This window comes from Borostomias antarcticus (assembly GCF_949987555.1).
Source record: "Borostomias antarcticus genome assembly, chromosome: 3".
NCBI classification, from domain to species: domain Eukaryota; kingdom Metazoa; phylum Chordata; class Actinopteri; order Stomiiformes; family Stomiidae; genus Borostomias; species Borostomias antarcticus.
This window is the reverse complement of record NC_140236.1, coordinates 9,350,266-9,375,364: the sequence shown is the minus strand read 5'-3', so window position 1 is coordinate 9,375,364 and position 25,099 is coordinate 9,350,266. Positions and strand designations below refer to the sequence as shown.

General features: G+C 46.2%; 1 protein-coding gene across 1 annotated transcript; it reads left to right on the top strand.

The window, feature by feature from the left end:
* LOC311307180 (uncharacterized protein) lies at positions 1 to 25,099 on the top strand (the record flags this gene model as incomplete). The annotated part of the gene is made up of 35 exons (XM_084435980.1): positions 1 to 163; positions 3,486 to 3,608; positions 5,953 to 6,078; positions 8,957 to 9,079; positions 10,482 to 10,604; positions 10,781 to 10,918; positions 12,130 to 12,252; positions 12,423 to 12,545; positions 12,663 to 12,839; positions 13,077 to 13,208; positions 13,332 to 13,460; positions 13,649 to 13,777; positions 14,019 to 14,153; positions 14,278 to 14,412; positions 15,211 to 15,336; positions 15,903 to 16,034; positions 16,129 to 16,257; positions 16,850 to 16,981; positions 17,099 to 17,227; positions 17,394 to 17,522; positions 18,037 to 18,165; positions 18,700 to 18,828; positions 18,950 to 19,078; positions 19,193 to 19,321; positions 19,420 to 19,548; positions 19,699 to 19,830; positions 20,146 to 20,274; positions 20,490 to 20,618; positions 20,765 to 20,893; positions 21,004 to 21,132; positions 21,235 to 21,363; positions 21,465 to 21,593; positions 21,721 to 21,849; positions 21,946 to 22,016; positions 24,878 to 25,099. The coding sequence occupies 35 exons, from the start codon at positions 1 to 3 to the stop codon at positions 25,097 to 25,099; spliced, it is 4,629 nt and encodes a 1,542-aa protein (XP_084292106.1).

Sequence of the window (25,099 nt, the reverse complement as noted above, 5' to 3'; positions counted from 1 at the left end):
ATGACACATCTTGGATGGTTCATGGTGCTTTTGGTGGGCTTATGGCGCCTGTACAGCCCGTGTTTGGGAGCCAACGGACTGAGCAGGTACAGGTACAACCCCAGAAACTGCTACACCTGTTTCTATGGATACAATGGCTACAATGTGGGATACACAGGTCCAGGTGAGTGTTCAGTGTGCATGGTCAGATGTTTGGTGGTAAGCTGCATCCATCTTTGTTGAAGTGTGACTTATTCAGGTATAGCTGAGCAAAGCTGGTGGTGAAAGGTTTTGCAATACCCGTTTTTTTCGAACAAATTACATCCAGCTCTTTTTTAAATTATTATTATTTTTTGTTGTTGTTGTTGTTTACAATGTTGTGCTTAATATAAGTATAAGTAAAATATAAGAATAATTCCAGTACCTGAGCAAAGCTGGTGGTCAAGGTTTGATTTTCGATTAACTTCCATTCCAGCTCATCTCAAGTCCAAAGTATAGATAGTATCATTCCTGGTGTGGCTGTAGTTTGTCTTCTGAATGCGCTAGGAGACATCCAGGCCCCTCACCTGTCAGAGAGCCAGGGAGGTATCATCCTGTGTCCAGCACAGAAATGCGTGGAATTCTGCACTCTGGTAGAAAAGAGCGAGACAATGAGATGAAAGACAGAGAGATTCCTTTGCGAGTCATGATTTACAAGCGGGTGCATCTTGATACAGTATGTGATGTACGGACTATATAAATTACACGCACTCAAAGTATGGACTATATCAACTACACGCAGGAATGCACACACACACACACACACACACACACACACACACACACACACACACACACACACACACACACACACACACACACATACCTGTCACTTCCCAAACAAAGCTTACAGAGGGATGGAAGCTCTTCTGTACTCCATACAGTACCTATAAATGTGAGTTGATGCATGATACAGATTTAGCCAACTGGGTAACTATCATAATCCCACTGCATCCCCACAAACATGTTTATCCTGGCTCAGTGTGACTCCTGGCTCATGGCAAGCACCCTAGCACAGAGAGCCTTCAGACCAGCTGTTAAACACATTCAATTGAATGTTATTGTGCACTTTTAGTAATTTACAGACTTTTGATGATATCACTGGCAAGAATTATTGTAAGAGATCAGGGGATAATTATTGTCAGAAACATTCATGGGTTAATGTCCCTAAACTATGAACAATTGTTGATGTCTTACACATGTGGTTGATTAGAATACCTTCCTGAGATTCACAACAGTTTTAATGTAATTTATCCAAAGGTGCCATAACGCATAAATACAAAAATACATAAATACATAAAGACTTCAGAATTCTTCTCATGCACATTGCTGCCTAGCTCTGGCCTCGCTGATGATAACAGACTGATAAACACACGGAGAGAGAGAGAGAGAGAGAGAGAGAGAGAGAGAGAGCACGCAGACATGCAGAGTCACACGCTTTGTGCCCACAGTGGCCACCATCCCCTTTTGCTGCCAATAGTGTAATGACACTATAATGATTCTGTGCTACCGTACATTTCCCTATTGGCCTTGACTCTGTGTGTGTGTGTGTGTGTGTGTGTGTGTGTGTGTGTGTGTGTGTGTGAGAGAGAGAGAGAGAGAGAGAGAGAGAGAGAGAGAGAGAGAGAGCGCAAACTGTATTCTATTCCTCTCCTGACCAGGCTACATGTATAGAAGAGTGCATAGATTCGACCCTTAGGGCAACAAGGATTAAGATTCTTTGCAGATCTTTTGGGCAGGTGTTCTTCATTACCCTGCAGTGCCTGTACTCAGTCTGAGGGCAATTTGGGAGGCCCACTTAGAATGTATTGTCTATTGTGCAGGCATATGTGTTGATTTAATCTGTGTACTGCACAGTGTACAGTGTGTACAGAGCTTTCCATGGTTTTGTCCCCCTCCTGGAATGTAGTGTATTATGCGTGTGCTGGTTTAGGCTTTTTCCGGGCATATTACAGACTTTTGGAATCATTTTCATTTTGATATGGCTAAGGAATTGATCTTCCTCGCGGCTGTGTTTCATAAAAAAAAAAAGACTTACAATACTGCATCTGCTTTGTAAACAAACCAAAAAAACATAATTGATGGCATGTGAAAACAATGCCAATCTGTATTCACTCAGAGCCTCTGCTATTTAACTGATATAACTGATGTTTATGACCTGTGAAACAACTATTCTGTCATATTTAAGCAAAGGAGTTGAAAGGTTAATCCCACCAAGGCTTAATACCCATGTTCGATGGCAAATAACTGCCTACTTCACCATCAGAAGAACTGTTGAAAGCACAGGGTCTCTTGCTGAGGGGATACACGTGTGTTGCAGCACAGCCACAGATACAGTAGGAGCCCATATCAACTCAGAGGGCCTGCTGGACATCTAACGGCCCCTGGGGTTTAGCCATGGCTCTTAGCTCTGGCAGGAAGACCTTTAATCAGCATCACAGGAGCACTATTCTGGGGCGCAATCAGGCCCTTTTATCACACACCCCTTCTGAGAGTGTACCAGACTGTCTGATGAGCCGTCTGGACAAGCACTTCTTCCTCCACCAGAGAGATGTGTTCCCTCTAATCAAAGTCAAGTGCCCCCCACTCACCCTCTAAAGGTCCCACTCTGCCCCGCCCCCTAGGGACTGCTTTCTCACATGGCTTTGTGCTCATAACATAAAGCTGGGAATGATTGTTCCCACCCCAAGGTCATTGGGCGTATGTCAAGGTTAAGAACACCTCTGAGGCTCATTGTATTATTGTCTATAACCAGCATTCATTCCTCTATGCACAGTTTGACAGTCACTCTGTGGGCTGCTGAACAAAGTACATTTTATACCTCCTGGAATACATTCCCTTAACCATAAATAAGGTTTTCTTTGGCCCTTGAATGTAGTGAAAGGTAACACCACTGCACCATTGTGAGTTTTTCAGCCTCTATACGGCATGTTTCATCTTCCATCTATGGCGTCTCTAATTCTTCCAGACATTTCAGTTTTTACGCTCTCCCTGGCCCATCACATCACTGACACGTCCATATTAAATTGTTTCCTGGCTCTGGCTGTAAAATATCACCATTTTAAAACCCCTTGCATAATTTACACCCTGAGCTCCACACACTTGGGCTTGTTTCCGCGAAGAAACATATGACATTTGGTCCTTTACTGTGAGAAATTCTGGCATCCCAACATCGCTTGGCCTGTCTTGGAGGTGACAGATTAAACCCTTTGTCCTTTTGACCCCACCACCACCGCTATTGATGGAAGACTGTATTTGTGAACATACCAGGCTATGTTGTGTCTGGTGCGATCTGTCTCTAAATTCTTTCAGCTATCTTCCCCAATTTCAACATTTTTCCATCCCCTTTTTAGTAACAACAACAACAAAAGTATCGAGGCGGAGAGATACTGCTCTATTGAACTGCAATTTATCTCAACCACAACATATTTGTCTCTGTACTCTTTGGCCGACTTTTCTTCCCACAGATGTTGACGAATGTCAGGTCCACAACGGGGGTTGCCAGCACCGCTGCGTGAACACCCGGGGCTCCTACTACTGCGAGTGCAACCCAGGCACCCGTCTGCACACCGACGCACGGACCTGCATTGGTAAGACCTACGGCCTACGGGGAATTTAGAGAGGTCAATGGAGGTCAGGCTTCTTCCCACTGTAGTGTATTGTACTGTAGTCAGCCCACTACCATCTGGACCCTGGACTTGAGAGGCTTGGAGCCACATCAAAGCAGAAAAAGAGGGGTCTCTCCACCTCTCGCTTGTGTCAGAGGGGAATCAAAGAGCCTGTTGTTTTAGTGGGGGTAGAGGTAGAGGGTAGAGGTAGAGGGGTTTACAGTGTTCAACAGCCTTGTCACAGTGAGTCTGTATCCTGGTTATAAAGTAACACATTGTCTCTCTCTCTCTCTCTTTCCCTTTATCTCTCTATCCCTTTCTCTTTCTCTCTCTCACTCTCTATCCCTCTCTCCCTCTCCCTCTATATCTCCCAACCTCTCTCTCTCTCTCTTTCTCTCTCTCTCTCTCTCTCTCTCTTTCCCTTTCTCTCTCTATCCCTTTCTCTTTCTCTCTCTCACTCTCTATCCCTCTCTCCCTCTCCCTCTATATCTCCCACCTTAGACCCCCCCCCACCAGCTTCATCATTGTATCGTAGTGTTTCAACAGGCCGTTCTCTCATGGCCCTCTTGCACTACGGTGTGTCAGGTTGATTTTAGAGCTCCCTCCACATCAAGCTGTGGGAAGTCAGGAGCTGAAACACCGCCGGCTTTGAGACGCCGTCTGGATGTTACGCTGCAGCCACAAATAACCTGACTTGTTATTCCTAATGTGTTTTTGACACCCCTCAGAAACCAGTTCATATTATTCATGTTTGTCATACTACACACACGTTTGTTTTCCTACCCCTATCACCAAAATAGCAGCCTTTGCTTTGACACATGCACTACTTTCAGATCCCATGTGGTCCTGCACACCACAGCTATATTCAGTCTAGGAGCAATGAATCAATTGGGTTAGTTGTTTAGATTTAATCAAGGCTAACTTTGATGGTCATGAGCCATTTGTCAAACAAACCCTTCCATCCCTTCCATACTATGATTTTCAAGAGGATTCAATTTACGACTCTGAATGAAACCCAGATGACGGTCCACCAAACAGTAGAGCAACACTTCAGTTCAGTAGAGCGACATTCATAAACTGTATGAAATGACTTAATGAGAAAAATGTGGATCGTCAAGTCACCCTCATGAAATGTACGAAATTGTCAGCTAGTCAACTGAATATCTTATGCGACTCAAGTACTCTGAGCAGTCTCCACGCTTACAACAAAGCAACCAAAGCGATCAGCCAAGGTAGAGGTTCTCTGTCTTCCACAGTAGAGGCCAGCTTGGCCCAGAGCCCCCCCATCTAAGGGCTCCATTCCTGTGGTTTATGCTGACACCATACCAAGACCTCCCGCCACCGCACAACCGCAGAGGAGGGAGGGAACAAGTACCTTACAGGCTAACTGGAGACAGACAGACCACCAAATGAATCAATGCAGGTTTTGTTCCTGACAATTGTTGCTGTTGTTGCTGCTGTATGTACAACTAATACTGTATGCATTCATGACAGATACTGTATCCTGTATAATTATGCTACTAAGTATTTTCAGTCGCAATCACGCTAGCTCCATCATCCACATTCCAACATTTCAACATTGTCTCCAAATTGGGTCTGCTCTATTGTTTTTGCATAGATTTGCAGTTGATTGCTGAATGGATCGAATTGCATAATAATGTTTGCCATGCACTTTTGTTTCTGAATCTTTATATGAATGCTTCAACACAAAACTCAAAGTTGAAAGGTGCTGAGATCAGTGTGCTGCAGGTTGTCATTCAGGCCTGTTCACCTTTCCTTGAGAATTGCAGGGACAAGGGAGGTTCCAAGTAACTCCATATACACAACTCTGTTGTGAGCCACAGGTCCCCCCTGCTGTCCAAAATCAGATGGCCTTTTAATGGAGCAGAGGGAAAGCAATTTGCCCTGACATTTCACTCCATGTTATTACTGGGCTTCTGTTCCTAGATGGCAATCAAAAGATAAACAGAGAAGAGTCAATGGGTCAGTGAATGTCACATTCCGAAAGGAGTGGAGATGGAGTTTATGTTTGTTTTCGTTTTTTTTTTTTTTCGTTCAACTGTATCACCCATTGTCCTCGTGCATCCAAGTGAAAATGATGGCTGTGTTTCCTGCAGCAGTTATACCACAAGGTACGCTGGGCATCTGTCCTTGAGAGCTACTGTCTGGGTGGTCCAGTCTAAATCCTGGAAGCCAGTGACCACGGTCTGAGCCAGGATACACTGGACTGGAGGTGTCACTGCAGGTCTGGAACAGAAGCTTGAATGTCAAAAAGTAAACAATGCACAACATGATCCCTCTTTTCTCTGTCTCCTTGTCCCCATAGCCGTCCGCTCCTGTGTCATCAGCAATGGAGGCTGTGAGCAGGACTGCGTTCAGCTGTCCCCAGCTCACTACCAGTGCCGCTGCAGACACAACTACCAGCTCACAGAGGACGGAAAGCACTGCAAGTGTGAGTACAAGTCTTTCAATAGTAAGGTGTATTTTACCTGAGTGCATGCATGCATGTGTGTGTGTGTTCGCATGTGTGCTTGTGTGTGTGTGTGTTTGTGTGTGTGTGTGTGTGTGTGTGTGTCCAGGACAACACAAGTCCTATATTCTGATTAAAAAAAAAAAAAAACGGCTTATATCTCCAGGCAGATAAAAAAGGCTTATACTGGAAAGCCAGGGAGATAAAAAGGTTTTTCTTTTTTTCTTTCTCAAACCACTCTTGGACAATGATGTGCATGGCAATGGGACAGAATCCCCTTTTGTCATACTAAGAGTAAGCTAAAGCAACACAGCTCTGCCATATTGGCTGTGCTTTGACCACACTTCCTGTCTGCACAGGGGGCAAACTGACTTGATGCCATTTTATGCCTATAAAAGTCCAGCTCGATGTTTTTCCTCCAAAGCCCAGCTGCACTGTGTTTTCCCTAACAAGCCCCATGAAAACCAAAGGCAAATACTGCAACTCTCATAAAATTAACACGTTGGTGTGCACTGTATCAGTATCTAAAGTGCTTTCAAATGAAAATGCAATGTTTAAACATTGCCGATCCAACTGCATTCAAGTCATGGTTAAATAGTTTTGATAGGAGACATGCATTAAGCCAATTTTAGCACCAAGAGACTGATAGAAATACAATTATAGTAATTCTTTTAGGATGTAGAACAGAGCCCAAAGCCATTTTGGCGTGTAACCTGTAAACCAAATGTTAAATTACTGTAATTGTTGGCAAGCTCTAAAATTCCTCTTGTCATGTATCTGACACTGAGGTCTGGTTGTGAGTCCGGCCAGACTGAAGCTTGTCATGGTCTTGGCATGTGCGGCGGTACCATTGTTCTGTCTTCCAGGAAGCAGACTGGCCTGGTCAGTCCACATGTCTGAGGCTCACCAGAGCACGTTGTCGCCATGATCATGAAACCTTGATTCAACGATGATCCAATCATGATCCAGCATGGGTGTGAGTGTGTGCTGTGAAACACTTCCAGAATCAGAAACAATGAACACTAATGCTTGAATTAGCCAACCGCAATGTAGTTGTAATGCAGGGACAAAGCTATCCAATTCTATTTGCCAGACACTATGCAGTAATTTAGTCATTTTGACTGAAGGGTCTTCATAGTAACTACAAGTCTGATTTAAGAGTGCTAAATCAATGATAAACTGCGAGGGATAAGTGATTGAGCCTCTGTGAAAACCACATCTTTGTAGACAGCTGTTTGGCTCTGCTACAGCAATTTGACATTAAATACCTGTTATAATTTGGTGTCAGATTGACCCCAGAGCATTCAAACAAAATCTTCTAAGGCCTAATGGGTGCATGGGGGTACCCAAACCAAGCCCCAGGAACTGGCTGTGAGACTGTGAGGGGATTTCGGCGTAGTGGCTAATCTTGGTATTGTAAGTTATATGACACCATGGGCGCCAACAATACTTTTTAGGGAAATATATATATAGTTTTTTCTGGGTATCAAAGTCAAAGACGATTCTTTGAATGATTAAGTTTTAAATCATTGGTTCCATTTTTCTTCAGAGGCTTCCAAGCGTTTTACAGCTGTTTCATTCCCCGCGTAAGTCTATGGAAAAAAGGGCGGAGCCAAGAGCAACACTACAGCGCAGGTTCTGTGGTGTGGCCTATGGACGTTAGCCTTGTAAGACCATCCTGATGTCGCAAGCTCACCTTGTTACTCACAAATCAGTCTGGATACCCTCGATAGAGAAAATTTTGAGCCCAATCGTAAAACGATATCGGCAATCACCGTTGGTTCTGAGGAATTTGAAATACAACAGCTACCCAGGGCAGATTTCTATCGTTTTCCAAACAGTTTCCAATGGAGAGTTACCTTCTGGCGTGTCAGGTTATAGGGAAGTAGGAGTCATAGAAACTCTTTTGCACCATCTTTGAATCAGTGTTAATTTTGTCTGAAAACTACATCTACTGTATGAAGAAAATGATTCGTCAACCACTTTTATTTACTTCTTCACGAGACTACTGTAGATTTAGTTAACTAAAATGTCAATGTTTTTTAGTCAACTAAAACTAAAACTGACTAAAATATGACTAAAACTAAATTGCATTTTAGTCAAAAGACTGCAACTACAGTATGACTACAACTAAATCAAATTTTCTCTGTCAAAATTAACACTGCTTTGAATGCCTAATCCATAGTTACATATATATTACATATCACATCCACGACACAAACCCAAGTAACTAACTCATAAAAAGCTCACAGTGCAGAAGTTACATACTGCAGCTTTAAGCCAAGATAACGAGCAAGAGCACACCATGATCGCATGTACTTTCTAGTCTGATACAAGACAATTACCACAGTCACTATACATGTAGATATCCATTTCCCAGTATCCAAATCTCACCCACCCCCCGGGAGTATTAAAGTTAATCTCATCTTTATCTTATCCTTCGGCATGTTATGATCTTGTTTGTGTCTCGATAATGTTGAAAATGCCTCTCTATTTCTGACTTGCTGGGTCGGTGTACCTTGCTTTTCAGTAACATCTCTTTTGATAGGTCAAATGAATTTAAGAAGGTTGCCAAAAAAGTTTTAATCTAAGAATTCTTTCAGTTCAGCAGAGCTGCTTTCCAATTTCTCTCTCAGGGGTGCAGACCTGGAAGTGATTATGAGCTGCCTTGGGAAAATAACCACACACTCAGTTAACCCAATTACCCTTTTACTCCCTCAAATACTCTGGGGAGAGGACTACCAATGTGTGTGTGTGTGTGTGTGTGTGTGTGTGCGTGTGCATGTGTGAGTGTGTGTGAGTGTGTGTGCGTGTGTGTGTGTGTGTTGGTGTGTATTCAACATATGTTACTGTATTTCAGTGAGAAGCCCTTGTGCAGCCAGGAACGGGGGCTGCAGGCACACATGTAGGAACTCCGGGGGACGTGCTCAGTGTGGCTGTCGTCCTGGTTACAGACTGGCACACGATGGTAAAAACTGTCAAGGTAAATAAACCTTATTTACTATTCATATAAACATTCCTCTAGTGCTGGGGGGGGGGGTATTCTATGGAGTCAAAATGAGGCCAGAAAGCATTGTAAACGTAAGTAAAGTATTGTAAACGTAAGTGAGGTATTGTAAACAAAAAAATATGAATTGTAAATGTAAGTGAAGTATTGTAAACGTAAGTGAAGTATTGTAAACAAAAAATATATAAATAATCACTTAATTATTAAAAAATAAAATAAAAATTGCATTTACGATACTTTTTTGCGTTTATAAAACCTTTTCTGCGTTTACAACACTTTTCTGCCTTTACAATACTTTTTCTGCGTTTACAAAACTTTCTTGCGCTGCAAAACATTCTGGCCTCTCTTTGACGTGGGGGCGGGGTTAGATGAGTGGCGTGTCCAGAGAGGAAGAGGCGGGGTTTCGGGATGCCCACCGCCATATATAAATCAAAACCATAGAAGAAGTCCAAAAAACATTGAGCAGCGCTCATATGGCGGTGGGCATCCCGAAACTCCGCCTCTTCCTCTCTGGACACGCCACTCATCTAGCCCCGCCCCCACGTCAAAGAGAGGCCAGAATGTTTTGCAGTGCAATAAATGTTTTGTAAACGCAGAAAAAGTATTGTAAAGGCAGAAAAGTTTTGTAAATGCAGAAAAGGTTTTGTAAACGCAAAAAAGTATTGTAAATGCAATTTGTATTTTATTTTTTAATAATTAACTAATAATTTATATATTTTGTTTACAATACTTCACTAACGTTTACAATACTTCACTTACGTTTACAATACTTCACTTACGTTTACAATTCATATGTTTTTGTTTACAATACTTCACTTACGTTTACAATGCTTTCTGGCCTCATTTTGACTCCATAGTATTCTCCTAGAAAGTGGGTTTAGTGAAAATTCTGAGTTCACTGACCCTGAAATTCTATCCAATTCAATTCAATCTCAGGGTTTGCAAACTCAGGGTGTTCACTAAAGCCGCTTTCTGGAATACCCGTCTCATTACGATGATGATAGTGTTGGTGGAAATGGAAATGTTGGGCAGTGGGTGGCCCAGTGCTTAAAACATCAGACAAGTGACCGGAAGGTGCCTAGAGGGTTGCCTACCATTGTACCCTTGAGCAAGGCACTTCACCCCAGTGCTAGCTCATATTGTCCAGGGGTGCTGGTCATGCTGGCTAACCCTGTGCTTGACTCAACTGATAGTTGATACAGATGAGGAGAAGACCAATTTCCCCTATAGGGGGATCAGTATCTATGTAATTATGATAATTATGATGATCACAATATAGATGATGGTAAATGATAATGATGATGGTGGTAATGGCGGATGGAGGATTGTGATCATGGAAGCAGGAAGTTCTAAGTCAGGAACATGCGTTTCTTTGCAGACATTGATGAGTGTGAGATCGGCCAGGCTGCCTGTGCCCACAATTGCCACAACAGCCCTGGCTCGTTTACTTGTGTCTGCCACCCAGGGTATGAGCTGGGATCGGACGGGAGGAAATGCTATCGTAAGTTGTCCCCCCAATCCCTTCCACTGGTATCATGCAACTCTTAATACTGTAACGGTGTTGACGTCCTCTTTACAAAAAGATACAAAACAGGAGTACAGATGTTCCTACGTGTATGATGCCAAAAATATTGACCTCCATGACAACATACTCCATATGGTATGCGTCTGTCCCAGGCATCGAGATGGAGATAGTCAACAGCTGTGAGAACAGTAATGGAGGATGTTCCCATCGGTGTCGGCATTCCACTCTCAGACCCGTCTGTAGCTGTAACCATGGCTACCACTTGGAAGAAGACCTCAAAACCTGTGTGGGTGAGCAAAGAGTTGTGTTGATGATTCATAACAGTCCACTTAGGAACTGTGTCTTGCAAGTCTCAATCCTCTTGCCAGACACCCTAGTCTAGTTGGCAGCCCTACTGTATCTGTCCCTTACAAGACCCGGAAATGCTAATTACAATAACCCCCCCCCCACCAGAAATGTATTCTTTATTACTAGGAAAGCCAAATGAGCTTGGTTGCTACTTTGAGCATTTCTCAGAATTCAAGATGGCGGTGGCGGCCATTGTTGAAGTTGCTCAATTTTCAACATCTTGATGACCTAGAGACGGTCGTGCAAGTTATGCTGTGTTCACACCGGGCGCAAATTTTTCCTGCGGCGTGGCGAATTTACATAGAAAGTCAATAGGCCTACAATTCGCGTGAACTGGGCGGCGGGCGGCACGGGCGGCGCCAATCGCAGAACTTGGCGGCGCGACGGCCAGGATTCGCCATGCGACGGCCAGGATTCGCCGCGCGGCGACATTCGCAAAAGTTCAATTTATTTTAACTTTCTGCGGCGGATTCGCGCGCCGAATGTTTATGCTACACATGATACTTGCTTGTAATGGCTTACTAGAGTTGTGTAGCCTACTACATTGTACTAGCTATTGTTTTGGTATATAGCTAGCTATATATTTCTGTGTGACTAGTGACACTGTAGATCCATCTATTATATAGTCTCTATAAAGGTCATAAGACGGTGTTCTGGTTCTGTCTTCATGACATGAACAATGACAAACACTGAAAATGACAATAGGCTACATTAGGCTACTTTTAGGAAAGTAGGAAATCTTCAGTAGGAAACATACATAGAGGTGATTTACCTGATTTATGATCAAATTTGAACTCATTCATTCATTTTGTCCTTGACTTTGACCCCATATCTCAAAACGACTTCAGAAATGGACTTCCCACCTCTGTAAACCACAAAAATTAGGTATTACATGACCGTCTAGTCATCAAGATTGGCCAACGTCAACAATGGCCGCCACCGCCATCTTGACTTCTGAGAAATGCTCAAAGTTCCTCAAGTAGCAACCAAGCTAATGTGGCTTTCCTAACTATATAGAACACATTTCTGTGAAAAAAAGTTTGCTGTAATTGACATTTCCGGGTCACCGTTTTTGGCATCTAGACTACCCGTCAGATGTGTGTGTGTGTGTGTGTTTGTGTTTGTGTGTGCATACTGTATGTTTGTGTTTCAGACTTGGATGAGTGTGATGCAGGAAACTCATGCTGCGAGCAGGACTGTACCAACTATCCCGGGGGTTACGAGTGCTACTGCAGGGCTGGCTACCGTCTCAACTCTGACGGATGTGGTTGTGATGGTATAGTCTCTCTACTGCACTCTCTACTGCTCTCTCTACTGCCTTAATCAAAATGTGCTGAACGTGCTTATTGCAGGCAGGGTACTGCAAATCCCCATACAGTAGGATAGCGACCCAGTTCACATTCGATATGAGTTTTCTATGCCGTTGTGATTCTGTTTGCTGTGCAGATGTGGACGAGTGTCTGGTAGGCAATGGTGGCTGCGAGCACACCTGCCAGAATACAGCTGGATCCTTCCAGTGCTTCTGTCCCCTGAGACACCGCCTGGATGAGGACAGGCTCTCCTGTGTCCGTATGTTAAGCACAGACACAACCGAAGCTCCATAGTGAGCTCCATAAGCCCTAAAAAAGGACTATTTTGAATGTTTTCATGCCCTGCGGTCATCGATTGTCTCTCCCCACCCTCCAGCCCTGCACGAGACAGTGGAGGCGTTGGAGTGGAGTGGCCGCGTGGCCGTGGAGCGTCCCCGGCCCAAGGTCACCCTGCTGAGGGACTTCGCCCCACAGTCGCTGGACCGCTACGATGATTACGAGGACGACAGTCCGGGAGAGCTGCGTGCCCAGAGCACCCTCACCCAGACGTTCGGTAATCTTATACCACTCAAAAGACTGTTCACAAACAGAACATTTGCACCTGCATAGAGTGACTTTATCCCAGCTATAGAGATGTGAATTAGAACAAACATCTTTGATGTTTCTATCTGGAAAAATCTTGCTTCTTTGCCAAACCTTCCTTAAAAAAACAAACAAACGAAAGATTTCTGTTCAGTCCAAGTGTGACATTTCTTTCCTTCCTCCCCTCCTCTCCTTCTCTCCCTCTCAGTGTGCTTGAACGATACATTCGGTCCCGACTGCAGTTTAACGTGTGACGACTGCTCCAACGGAGGAGTGTGCGACCTGGAGGAGGGCCGGTGCGACTGCCCGGACGGCTGGACAGGGCTCGTCTGCAACCAAAGTCAGTTCGCAGCTGGGGAACAAGCGCAGGCTAAGAAGAAACGTCAGACACACTGTAGAAATCTTAACGTGAGGTGACTCTCCCTTCCTGTCTCGTTCTCTTCCTCTTCCTCTCTCCACCCAGCTTGTCCGGAGGGCACCTTCGGCAGGAACTGCTCCTTCAGCTGCAAGTGTATGAACGGTGCCAGCTGTGACCCCGTGACAGGCCACTGCCGCTGCCCACCTGGCGTCAGCGGAGACATGTGCCAGGACGGTGAGCATGCGCACGTCCCGACCTCCGATATAAACATCTGTCAGATATCACTTACTTCTATCACAGCGTGCGTGTCACTGTAGGCTACCCGCCTTGAATTATGCGCCCGGTTTCTATTACTGTACAACAAAAGTCAACAAATCGCTGCCCCCGTTCCCACGGCCATCTTGCTTTGTCTCTCCCTGCAGGGTGTCCTAAGGGGCTGTATGGGAAGCTGTGCAATAAGAGGTGTAACTGTGCCAACAAAGGGAGGTGCCACCGTGCGTACGGCGCCTGTCTGTGTGACCCAGGACTCTACGGGCGCTTCTGTCACCTACGTAGGTGGCATATCCTCTCATTAGATGCCCCCTTTTACACATGTATTATACATTATGTCTCGTTATGTTTCATTCTGTGTGGACGCCAGGAAGAGTAGCTTCGGACCCCCGTTAGCGGTAGGCTAATGGGGGTCCAAATGAACAATAAACAATGACCTATCTCTCCGTTTCATCAGCCATTATTTCATGACCTGACCGCTGTCCCGTCTGACCGTATGTATGTGCGGTCTCCTCTCTCCAGCATGTCCAAAGTGGGGATATGGCCCAGGCTGCTCTGAGGAATGCCAGTGCGTTCAGACCAACACCCTGGATTGCCACCGGCGCCACGGGTCCTGTGTCTGCAAGCCCGGCTACCAGGGCAAGATATGCCAGGACGGTGAGCGTCCGACCCCCTAGATTGACACATGCGACCCGGGCGAGGGAACCGCTCGGCTTCCTCTGGTACAGGTCTGACCTGTGTGATCAAGTGGGTTTTTAAATATTCTTCTCTCCACTCCTAGAATGCGACAGAAGCTACTACGGCCCGGGCTGCAAGGGGACATGCGATTGTTCACCGGGCGCCACCTGCGATCACGTGACGGGGGAGTGTCGGCCACAGTGCCCAGCTGGTTTCCGCGGAGACAACTGCGATCTAGGTGGGTGAAGTCCACGCCGGCCCCCGCACCGGCTGGGCCAATACATCGAGAAATCTGTTCTCCCCAGTGAAAGACAGCTCTTCCAGAACAGCTCCAACAGAAGGTTTCACTACAATGAATTGGGCACATGGAAAGACAGCTGTTTGAATCTGTTCAACACGTTTTAAAATGCTAAGAGCATGGAAAGAGATGTTCTGGAACAGACGCGGTAACTGAAGTTGTCCTCTGGGTCTGCTTCTCTGCAGTAGGCCTCCACCCGCTCGCTCATCGACTTCCCACTGAAGACATCCAGACATGGGTGGACAAATGTACTGTGTGTTGTGCCATATACTGTACTGTGTGTACAGTATATTCACCTCCTTGATTCACTGGTGTGTGATATGTGGGGTGTGAGGCGGGGTGTCCGTGTCTGTGTGTGCGGGGTTGGGGGGTGTGTGTGTGTCTGACTTGCGCGAGTGCGTGTGCGCTATGGAAATCACAGGACTACTTTAAGCACACAACAGCGAGCTGGCACAGAGGCTCCGCACATCTGCAACCAATCAGGAACACGGGGGAGCGCAGGGAATCGTCCTGGCCCAGCTCCTCTCCGACCCCACTTACTGTATCTGCTGTAAGCTTCCCACTTCTCCTCCAGTCCCTCGGAGCGCCGTGTTCGCAGGGCCAGGAAGGATATGAGGATATGTTGACTATTAACCACGGGGACACTTGAGCCCCCTAACCTCTGTCTGTCCCCTTACTACAGTAGCCTCAGAACTTTGGGACTTTTGAGTAACGGGGTGTGCCCGTCGTCTTTCACAGACTGTCCAGACGGCCGGTATGGCAGCGGATGTGTCCAGTCCTGTGACTGCTCTGGGGCCCGCTGTGACAAGGTGACAGGACAGTGTGATTGCCCAGCAGGGGTGACAGGACAGCACTGTGAGATGGGTAAGTGAGCCGTGTGGACAGCGTCATGAGAGAGGATCTGCACCCTCAATCCATCAAGTTCCATTTTTGGCTTGTTTTTATATTTCGGTGAGCTGAGGAACTAGTCTCAACCATCACTACTGGCAGGCATGAAGGTGCCCCCTTAGGAATATCCTGGCACGGGAATATGGAAAAAGCTATCTTCTCCTAGAGCGCCTGTCTTAAAAATCCACCTCTTTAAATCAGCATGTACCTGGAGAGATGTACTGTAGTGAAACTATGTTGAACCGTGACCGCATGCAACTTTCCAACCACCAAGCAACCTTAGTGAAGATCAGGGTTTCACTCTTTTCATCCGGGTCCAATTAAACTTCTAGACATTTGTTCTGAACATGTTCTCCATGAAGGTACTAGACTTGAGTAGAGTTTGATCAAGCTAAGTCAGCTTAGTGAATTTCATTTTTTTAAATGTGTAGTTTTTAATTAGTTCAGAATTAGATTAAATCATAATAGATATGTATCATTTGGAATTTGCATACTTTTCAGTCTCTGTCATTGACAATCTATGTTGTTTTGCTCTCTGTTAGAGTGCGCAGAGGGCCAGTGGGGGGTTGGCTGTGCAGAGTCGTGTCCTGCCTGCCTGAACGGGGCAGTGTGTGACAAACACGATGGCACATGCCGATGCCAGCCTGGATACATTGGCACCCTGTGTCAGACTGGTGAGACGGGCTGAGCACAGGGAAAATACACACACACACACGGCCAATTAATCCTCTTGTGTTTCACGGTGCATGCTTGTATATCTGTTCACAGTGTGCCCAGCGGGTAGATTTGGCCAGGGGTGCCAGTTGCGTTGCCGGTGTGAGAACGGCGGACACTGCCAGCCAGTGACCGGTCACTGTGTCTGCACCGAGGGCTGGACTGGGCCCAGCTGTAGCAGGGGTAAGACTGCCTTTGTGTGCCTCTGCTAGTACAGGAAGCTTACGGTCCTTGTTGTAACACTTTTTTGTCTGTGTGCTATTAAGCAGGCTGAGGGAGCCAGTACTGTACTTGGTTTTTCACAAGGCCGTATTATTAGCTACCACATTGAGCAGACAGTACGAGCCTGTTCTCACGGCTACTATGCTTCTCATACATGACATGAAATATTGTCCACACTCCAAAACATCACTTCTGAGTAAAGAGAAATAAAAAATGGAACCTCCAGTATATTTCCTTCACATACTGTAAGAGTTGTACTGTATGTCTTAACGTGGACAGCTAGCGCGGGGCAGCGACGTTGATTCTGACGTACACGTGCAAACCCAAGCGTAAACGTAAAAGGCACATTTCACAATTCTTGACCGTGACGTCCTCATTATAGCAAGTGCAACAATGCAGCAGGCCTATGTGATATGGTCCATTTTTGCAGGTCGGTCTGTTTTAATTCTTTTCTTTTCTTTTCTTTTCTTTTCTTTTCTTTTCTTTTCTTTTCTTTTCTTTTCTTTTCTTTTCTTTTCTTTTCTTTTCTTTTCTTTTCTTTTCTATATTGCAGCGTGTGATGCGGGTCGCTGGGGGCAGGGCTGTACCAGTGTTTGTGAGTGCCAGAACAGCGAGGGCAGCTGTGACCCGGTCACTGGGCAGTGTCGCTGCGAGGCGGGCTACACGGGGCCCCGCTGCCAACAGAGTATGGGGGAGCTCATAAACCTTCTGTGTAATTCTGGACACTCCAAATCCCCAAATAATCCCAATCTTGACAGTTACTGACACCTCTCTCCTTCCTCCTCCGGCCCGGCTGCGGCAGAGTGCCCGGAGGGCTCCTTTGGGCCGGCCTGCAGACACAGTTGCCAGTGCGCCAACCGGGCGGCCTGTGAGCACGTGAGCGGAGCGTGCACATGCCTGTCTGGCTGGACTGGCACCTACTGCGAAAAACGTACGATCTGGTAACAAGAGCAGTGTATGCGCGTGTGTGTGTGACTGACTGCGTGAATTGATTTTTTGTTGAAACAGAGTCAAGTAAGTTATGCACTAATGTGTGTGTGTGTGTGTGTGTGTGTGTGTGTGTGTGTGTGTGTGTGTGTGTGTGTGTGTTTCTGCAGCGTGCCCCGATGGCTTCTATGGGATGGAGTGCCAGCAGAAGTGTGACTGTCTGAACGGGGGAAGATGTGATCACCTCACAGGATCCTGTATCTGCCCCACCGGCTGGGTCGGACCACAATGCAACACCAGTACGTCCTTCCAAACCACTTGTCTGTGAACTAGCCAGTGTGTGCTGATGCTGTGAAAAGGCTGGGAGCGGTTGGTGTGACTAATCATAGTCCTCAGTAATGAGCCATGTGTTGAACTGCTTGTTTCGAACAAAAGCTTATTTTTCAGGGAAAACCAATAGTGTGAATAAAACAGGTGGCACTAGATTTAATGAGGCGGTAAAGTTTTTATAGTACAGCCCAATGTGTTCCCTCTCATGGTGAGCTTGAAAATGAATTTCACCATGTCTGTTTGCATTTGCCATTGCATAAATCCAGAGATCAACACATGAGCTTTTCTGCCCTGGACTGCAGATGAGAGAGAGAGAGAGAGAGAGAGAGAGAGAGAGAGAGAGAGAGAGACAAAGAAGTGTCTGCATTCACATCATGCAGCTGTTCCAGTGATGTGGAGAAGACATTTGTGCTGATATATTTCCAAAGGCTTGTGACGGGTTTTTGTTCTCCGATCACGTTCTGTGTCTGTGTCCTGTTCTAGCGTGCCCGGCTGGGTGGTTTGGGCATGGGTGTAACCTCACCTGTCAGTGCCTTAACAACGCTCGCTGTGACCCTGTGAGTGGGCAGTGCAAGTGTATGCCAGGTTGGACCGGCTCCAGGTGTGACAAAGGTACTCCCTCAGAATGCTACTGTAGATGTGTGTGTGTGTGTGTCTGTGTGTGTCTGTGTGTGTGTGTGTTTTGTACATGTCTATGAGAGTTCACGCAGGAGTTTCTTCCATTGGGACATAATGTCTTCCATCATCTGTGTAGTCACATTGTCCCCAACATCTGTACACTTCATTCATTCCTCACAGCCAGCCAACACTAGGAAGATTGATTCACAAGCAGCCTTTTAGGAAGCTGTTTTCTCTCCTTCCAATACATAGCATCTCTTCATACAAGGAACAGGCCTTTCCCTGCTGTCAAAACTGTTACTGTTTACTGTTATGAAGATCCCACGATGGTTCTTTTTGCTCTCAAGCTAGGCCTACAGTACTCATAGACTCCCAAGGTCCCAAACCATTCCATAAAAACCCTCCTTCTAAGCGGAGACTAGTATGCCGTGCGAGAGAACATGACGCGTGTGTTCCATATGGCCAGACGCAGGAGTAGAGAAATGGAAAAGTCCCTAACCTCACGTCCGCACGTCCCTCTCTTCCCAGAGTGCCCGGCAGGCTTCTACGGGGCAGACTGTCTGCAGCAGTGCCTGTGTCAGAACGGAGCTGCGTGCGAGCGGTTCTCTGGACACTGCTCGTGTCTGGCCGGATGGACCGGGGCGGCCTGTGAGCTAGGTAGGCAGGAGAGTGTGGAATGCGCTATACAAATAAAGTTTGTTTTCATTTGAATGTGATGACACCTCCTCATATACTTCCCGGAGACTGAGGGCGATTCTATCCGTGTCTCCCTCGGCAGAGTGTGCCCACGGCTGGTTCGGCGCAGACTGTGCCCAGCCGTGCGTGTGTGTGAACGGGGGTGTGTGTGACCGTCAGACTGGAGAGTGTAGCTGTCAGCCTGGTTGGGTGGGGAAGCTCTGTCAGACAGGTGAGAAACAGGCACTCTATTATGATTCCTTGTATGCATATTGTGTGTGTGCGTTTAGCTGCGTTTCTTCGGGCATGTATTCAGGTTCTGCGTGCATTTGCTGCTCCCAAACAGCATGTACAGTAGGCCTGTTCGGTTCTGGGTGTGAGGGCCGATGCCGGTGCAACCACGGCGCCCCGTGCGACCATGTTTCTGGAGTGTGTATCTGTCCTCCTGGCTGGAGAGGACCGCTGTGTGACAGAGGTAAGTTACGCCCTCTAGTGGCACATCACAGAACATCTACAGCAGTGCAGTATCTGATCATATGACTTGTATGAGCATTTATTTGTATGCTGTCACAGCGTGCCTACCTGGCTCCTATGGAGAGGACTGTGCGCAACGCTGCGACTGTCCCCACGGCACTTCCTGCAACCACGTGTCCGGCGAGTGCGGGTGCCCCCCCGGCTTCACCGGCAACGGCTGCGAGCAAAGTGAGTTGAGGATACGCTTCCGGATACGGAAGAATGAAGAGTGAGATCGAAATTTCTTCTCCCTAGTTATATAGCAAGCAACGCATACTGTATGTTGGTTCATTTTGATACCGTGCGATGCAAACGTGTTCTCAAAATCCCCCGTGACAGCATGCCAGCCTGGCACATATGGCGTGAACTGTAACCTGGTGTGCCAGTGCTCAGGCACCAACCAGCTGTGCCACCCTGTCACGGGCCTCTGTTACTGTGCCCCTGGCTACCAAGGCAGCAGTTGTGATCAAGGCAAGCTCTTTCCATTTTTCTCAATGGTAAAGGCTAGTTCCCGTAAACGCAGAGGCCGTTTAGGGTAAGGGTCAGGTTAAGGTTAAGGTTAAGGTAAGGTTAAGGTTAAGGTTAGGGTTAGGGTTAGGGGTAAGATTAGGGTTAGTTGGAGTAGGGTTAGGTGGGTGGTTAGGGTATGACCGGTATCTGCGTTGATGGGAACTAGCCACTACCTCTTCTCAACGGGCATCTCGTGGAAATGCCAATGAAGAATGTTGTTGTTGATGTTGTTAACCCGCACCGTATGACTGAGCATCATTTTGCTTGGCGTGACAGAATGTGAGGAGGGACGATACGGGCCAAACTGCGAGCGTCTGTGCCAGTGCCAGCATCAGGGCTTGTGCCAGACCACCACTGGCACGTGCCAGTGCCCGCCTGGGTACATAGGAGCAGACTGCAACACCAGTGAGTACCCCTCCTGGGTCATCGGTTTTTCCCTAGACCACGAGGGCTGGTTCCAGAATAAACGTTGTTCAAAGACTCGGAATTCTAATTTGAATGTTGTCTCAGAATCAGAACCAGTATTAGAAGCCATGGTGGCTTTTACACATTCTAGGAATTTGCTTTGGTCAATGGGGCATTGACTCCTCTCCCCTCCCATCCTTTCTGGGTTCTGTTAGCGTGTCCCGTGGGTCGCTATGGGCAGGACTGTGGCCGGGTAGCGTTGTGCGGTGACGGGGCACACAGTGATCCGGTGACAGGCAGGTGTGTGTGCAAGGCTGGCCAACGAGGAGAAGACTGCGGGCAGGGTAACCACATACACTCAATACTCAATCATCTTTGTAACTACATGTTACTAAAGTTCTATACAGATACTACTATGATTCCACTTCCAGGGTGTACAGTATTTATGTGTGTGTGTGTGTGTGCGTGCATGTGTGTGTGTGTCTTCCAGGCTGCACCCAGGGCTGGTTCGGGGTGGACTGCGCCGGGCGCTGTAACTGCAGTAATGGGGGTGTGTGTGACCCCGTGTCTGGAGTGTGTACATGCGGACTGGGCTGGACTGGGTCTAACTGTGAAAAAGGTCTGAACCCAGCTGCGAAAACTCTGGCTATAATGGCAGTGATAAAAAACGACAACATGTGATTCCACTTATGACAGAGTGTCTGTGTGTGTTTCTGTTAATTGTTTCAGTATGCCCTCCTGGAAGATATGGAGCCAACTGTAGCCTACAGTGTGACTGTCATAACAACGGGACTTGTGACAGGGTGACAGGAGAATGTCGGTGTGACCCTGGCTACTATGGCCACCTTTGTGAACATGGTGAGAAGTTACGAGCATTTCTGTTTGAGGAACATTTCTGTTTCTACCATTCTCCCTACTCCCTAGAACTGTCAGCTAATATTATTCCTTTGATCTGCCTAGCCTGCCCAGAGGGCTTCCATGGTCACCGCTGCCAGCTTCAGTGTAACTGCAGAGGTCATGCCCCTTGTGACCCCAGAACAGGCCACTGCCTCTGCCTCCCTGGTTACCACGGATACCGCTGTGAGCAGGGTTAGTGGCGGTCCAGTCCATTTTTTAATGGTCGTATCCTCATTTACAGCACACATTTCCTGTCCTGATTCCTCCCCTCTCCTTCTGTCCCCGACTCCCAGAGTGTGAGCAAGGCCACTTCGGGGTGGGTTGTACCCAGTCATGTGACTGCGAGGGGGACATCCCATGTGACCCCACGAGTGGCAGGTGCCTGTGCCCCCCAGGAAAGACGGGGACGCGCTGTGACACCAGTAAGTGTGACAGCAACACTAACTACACATTCACTACTAAGTTACTCCAGCACTCTGGTCGTCCCTGGACTAGTGTTATTATTCAAGACGCTGCTTACACACCTGTTCCGTCTGGCTGTGTGTCTAGATTGTGCTGCCAACCGGTACGGCCCAGACTGTGCAGAGAGCTGCGAGTGTAAAAACGGGGCACAGTGTGACACCAGGAATGGCCGCTGCACCTGCTTGGAGGGCTGGATCGGGCCTAGCTGTCAGGAGGGTATGAACGTTTAGGAACCTGTTTGTTCTACCATTGCTTTGAGAAGCATTAAGTCTCGAGCAATGAAAGAGTTGACATCTGATCTCTTCTACACAGGGTGCCCCCTTATCCCATCTCCACTCCAGCTGCAGCGGAGAAACCTACCGAAGAATCACTTACCCACTTCAGTATAGCACCTCCTGCTGGCTAAACACCAGCATCACAGACTGGGTTCTACCCCTCACAATTGGGTTGTGGAGCCATAAACAGCTGAAGCACATCCACAAATAACTATAGAATTACAGTTGGCATGGGTTCCATGCGCCATGGTGTGACCAACTACAGACCAGTAGGTGTCACTAGAGAGCCTGACAGCATGATGGAGGATCCGATGGACACAGATGTTGATAGGGACCTGTGAAAAAAGACAATGGTTTGTGGCTATGGAAGCCAGACTGCTCTCTAGACTTGACCACTTGATTGCACACTAAATGTAACGAGATGGGCTTTTGAAGATTCCCAGAGGCAATGAGAAGAAAAAATAGTGACCTTTTGACATCAAGCCTCTTCATGACTACTTGCTGGACAAGAGGAGTAGCCTATCTTCTGGATCTCAGTGCCTGGCATTAATCTTTACAATGGAAATAGTCCACTTGTGGTTTTAAACATTATATACTGTCAAATGCACATATACATTTGTTATTAAGCACCATGGTTTTTCTATTGTGTGTATTGTATGTTTACAGTTACATTGTACTTGTCCAGGCTCATGCTACAATGAAACTAGTTTCGCCCAATTCAATGTGTACAATTCATGCCAATGGCCAATAACAAATGTCACAGTCAAACCACGAAATAAGTCAAAACAATTTTATAGCATTTCTTTTTTTATGTACACATTACTCGTCTAAATTCTACCTCAATCACAATGCAGTATGCTTGCATACAGAAAAACAAAGAAACAAAGAAACAAAGAAAGGGCAAAACGTGCTTAGAGCCATACTGAACCATCCCATCGCTGTATTTGTCTCTGTCTTTCTGTACTCCTGCTCATGTTCCCTTTGTTCTTTTCTGTGTTTATACGTGTTATGACTTCATGACAAGGTGAGAGGCTTAAATATTTGATGTTCTTTCTGCTTCTACTCCTGGTAATGGCAAAAGAGAGTTCCCTCTACCCTCCCCTCACACACACACGCATGCACGCACACACACACACACACACACACACGCACACACACACACACACGTTGAAGATTATAATATGAAATAGATTCTCATTTTGGATGATATAGAAACATCAAACACCTCTAGAGTACAAGGCATCCAATATATATATATATATATATATATATATATATGGTTATATATATATATATATATATATATATATATATATATATATATATAGCAGATGTGTCTCCAAATGTCCACTAGATGGAGGCAAGAGAATGAGAAGGTATTATGATGATGCTGTAATTAGTGCATGGCTGTTCCCTGGCAACCGTGCACTACAAAACCCCCTTCCCCCCTACACACACACACACACACACATACACACACACACACACACACACACACCTAAAACATACACACACATGCATGCACATACGCACACACACACACACCTTAAACAAACACACACACACCTAAAACATACACACGCGCGCACACACACACACACACACACACACACACACACACCTAAAACACACACACATGCGTGCCACACCACCACAGGATTATACCTGGGGCTGCTGTGCTGCAGACGCCCTGCTCCCTCGTATCCCAGCATGGAGATTACCCTCCACTCTCAGGATATAAATCATCACACTGTCATTAATTACGAGCCACTCCCCATGTGAAAAGCCTGCTTTCTGGCCCAAAGAAAACCTTATAGATGTGAGGCTTTATGCTGATCCAACTGATCAATATAAAGAGAAGTCAGACCCTACAGCGATATCAAGTTATGATGACCCTAGCAGTTTGAGTTGTGCCCTAACTAAAGCCCTATTTATATGCATGCACCACACTAAGGGCTGTCAGATAGAAAAATCTATAATGTACTGTAGGAATCTGCTTCTCTGGAAGAGGATAGCTGGAAAGGAAGAGGCTATTTCTGTATCACTAAAAGTCAACACACACATACAGTATAAGACTAGATTTTATGTTTCCGAGAAGGCATACAGTATTAATCTGCAGGCATACAGTATTAATCTGTGAACTGGTGATAGCAGCAGTGTTTAGCATATGCCTATTTCAGGAATACTCAGAGAAAAAAGTAACCCAAAGTAACAGCATCTACTGTATGTGAAATAATATTTTATTTCAAGACAAAAGTGGTTGAGGTGCAGATAGAGAGAGAGAGCTGTCCAAAATGTTTGGCTAGGAGCACATCCTGGACTCAAAATCTGTTTGTCAGAGGATAAGAATATGTAGACATATAAATCACAAAAGAGACTCCGAGGCAGTCTCTTTAAAATAAATTGCCTTTATTATTATGGCATGATCATAATAGATTTAGAAACTCGAAACACGTTTCAGCATCAGAAAAGAAAAAGAGCAGTGTTCCCAGCCAGAGATAAAGGCACCAAACACCAGACATGCAGGCCAGGAGGCCGTATCTTTGATATGTCAGCTCTCTAGATAAACCAAGGTCATACACACTCCATACCAGACACAACTTCAAAGTGCTGACAAGACTTCTCCTCCACTCTTTGCTTACCACAATGTCTCTGTGCTATGAGCAGTCTATGAGAAAAAAATATTTACGATCATAAATACTGTAGTCACTGCAGTAGTGATATGAACGGGGTCACTGTTAGGAACTGCAGTACCGTTCTTACTGTATTCATGAATTTTACCTTGCTTGACCTTATATATATATAAAACTTAACTTAGGTTCTACAAAATAAAGTTCTAAAACAAACTTAAATCACACGAAGCACAAAGCAGCCTCCAGCTCTTTTGTACTTTTGTGCATTTTCATAAATCCTTGGACCTTCAAAAGACCCACCATAGCTCCCTTCACCTCCATCTCTCTGTTCCAAAGATCACCTTTTATCGATCCCCTATGAATGAGTGGGAACGTGAAATATCACTGTTGCTGCCACACATCCATCTGAGCGCCATTACCAAGGTCCAGCGTGTCCGAGCTATCGGGCCCTTTGCCAATGCTCAGCCCGTGCCTGTGTGGCAGCCGTCTCCTGTCCCTGTGCTGCGGCTGTCCCCTGTGCCTGTGTCGCAGCAGTCCCCTGACTGTGCTGTCCCCTGA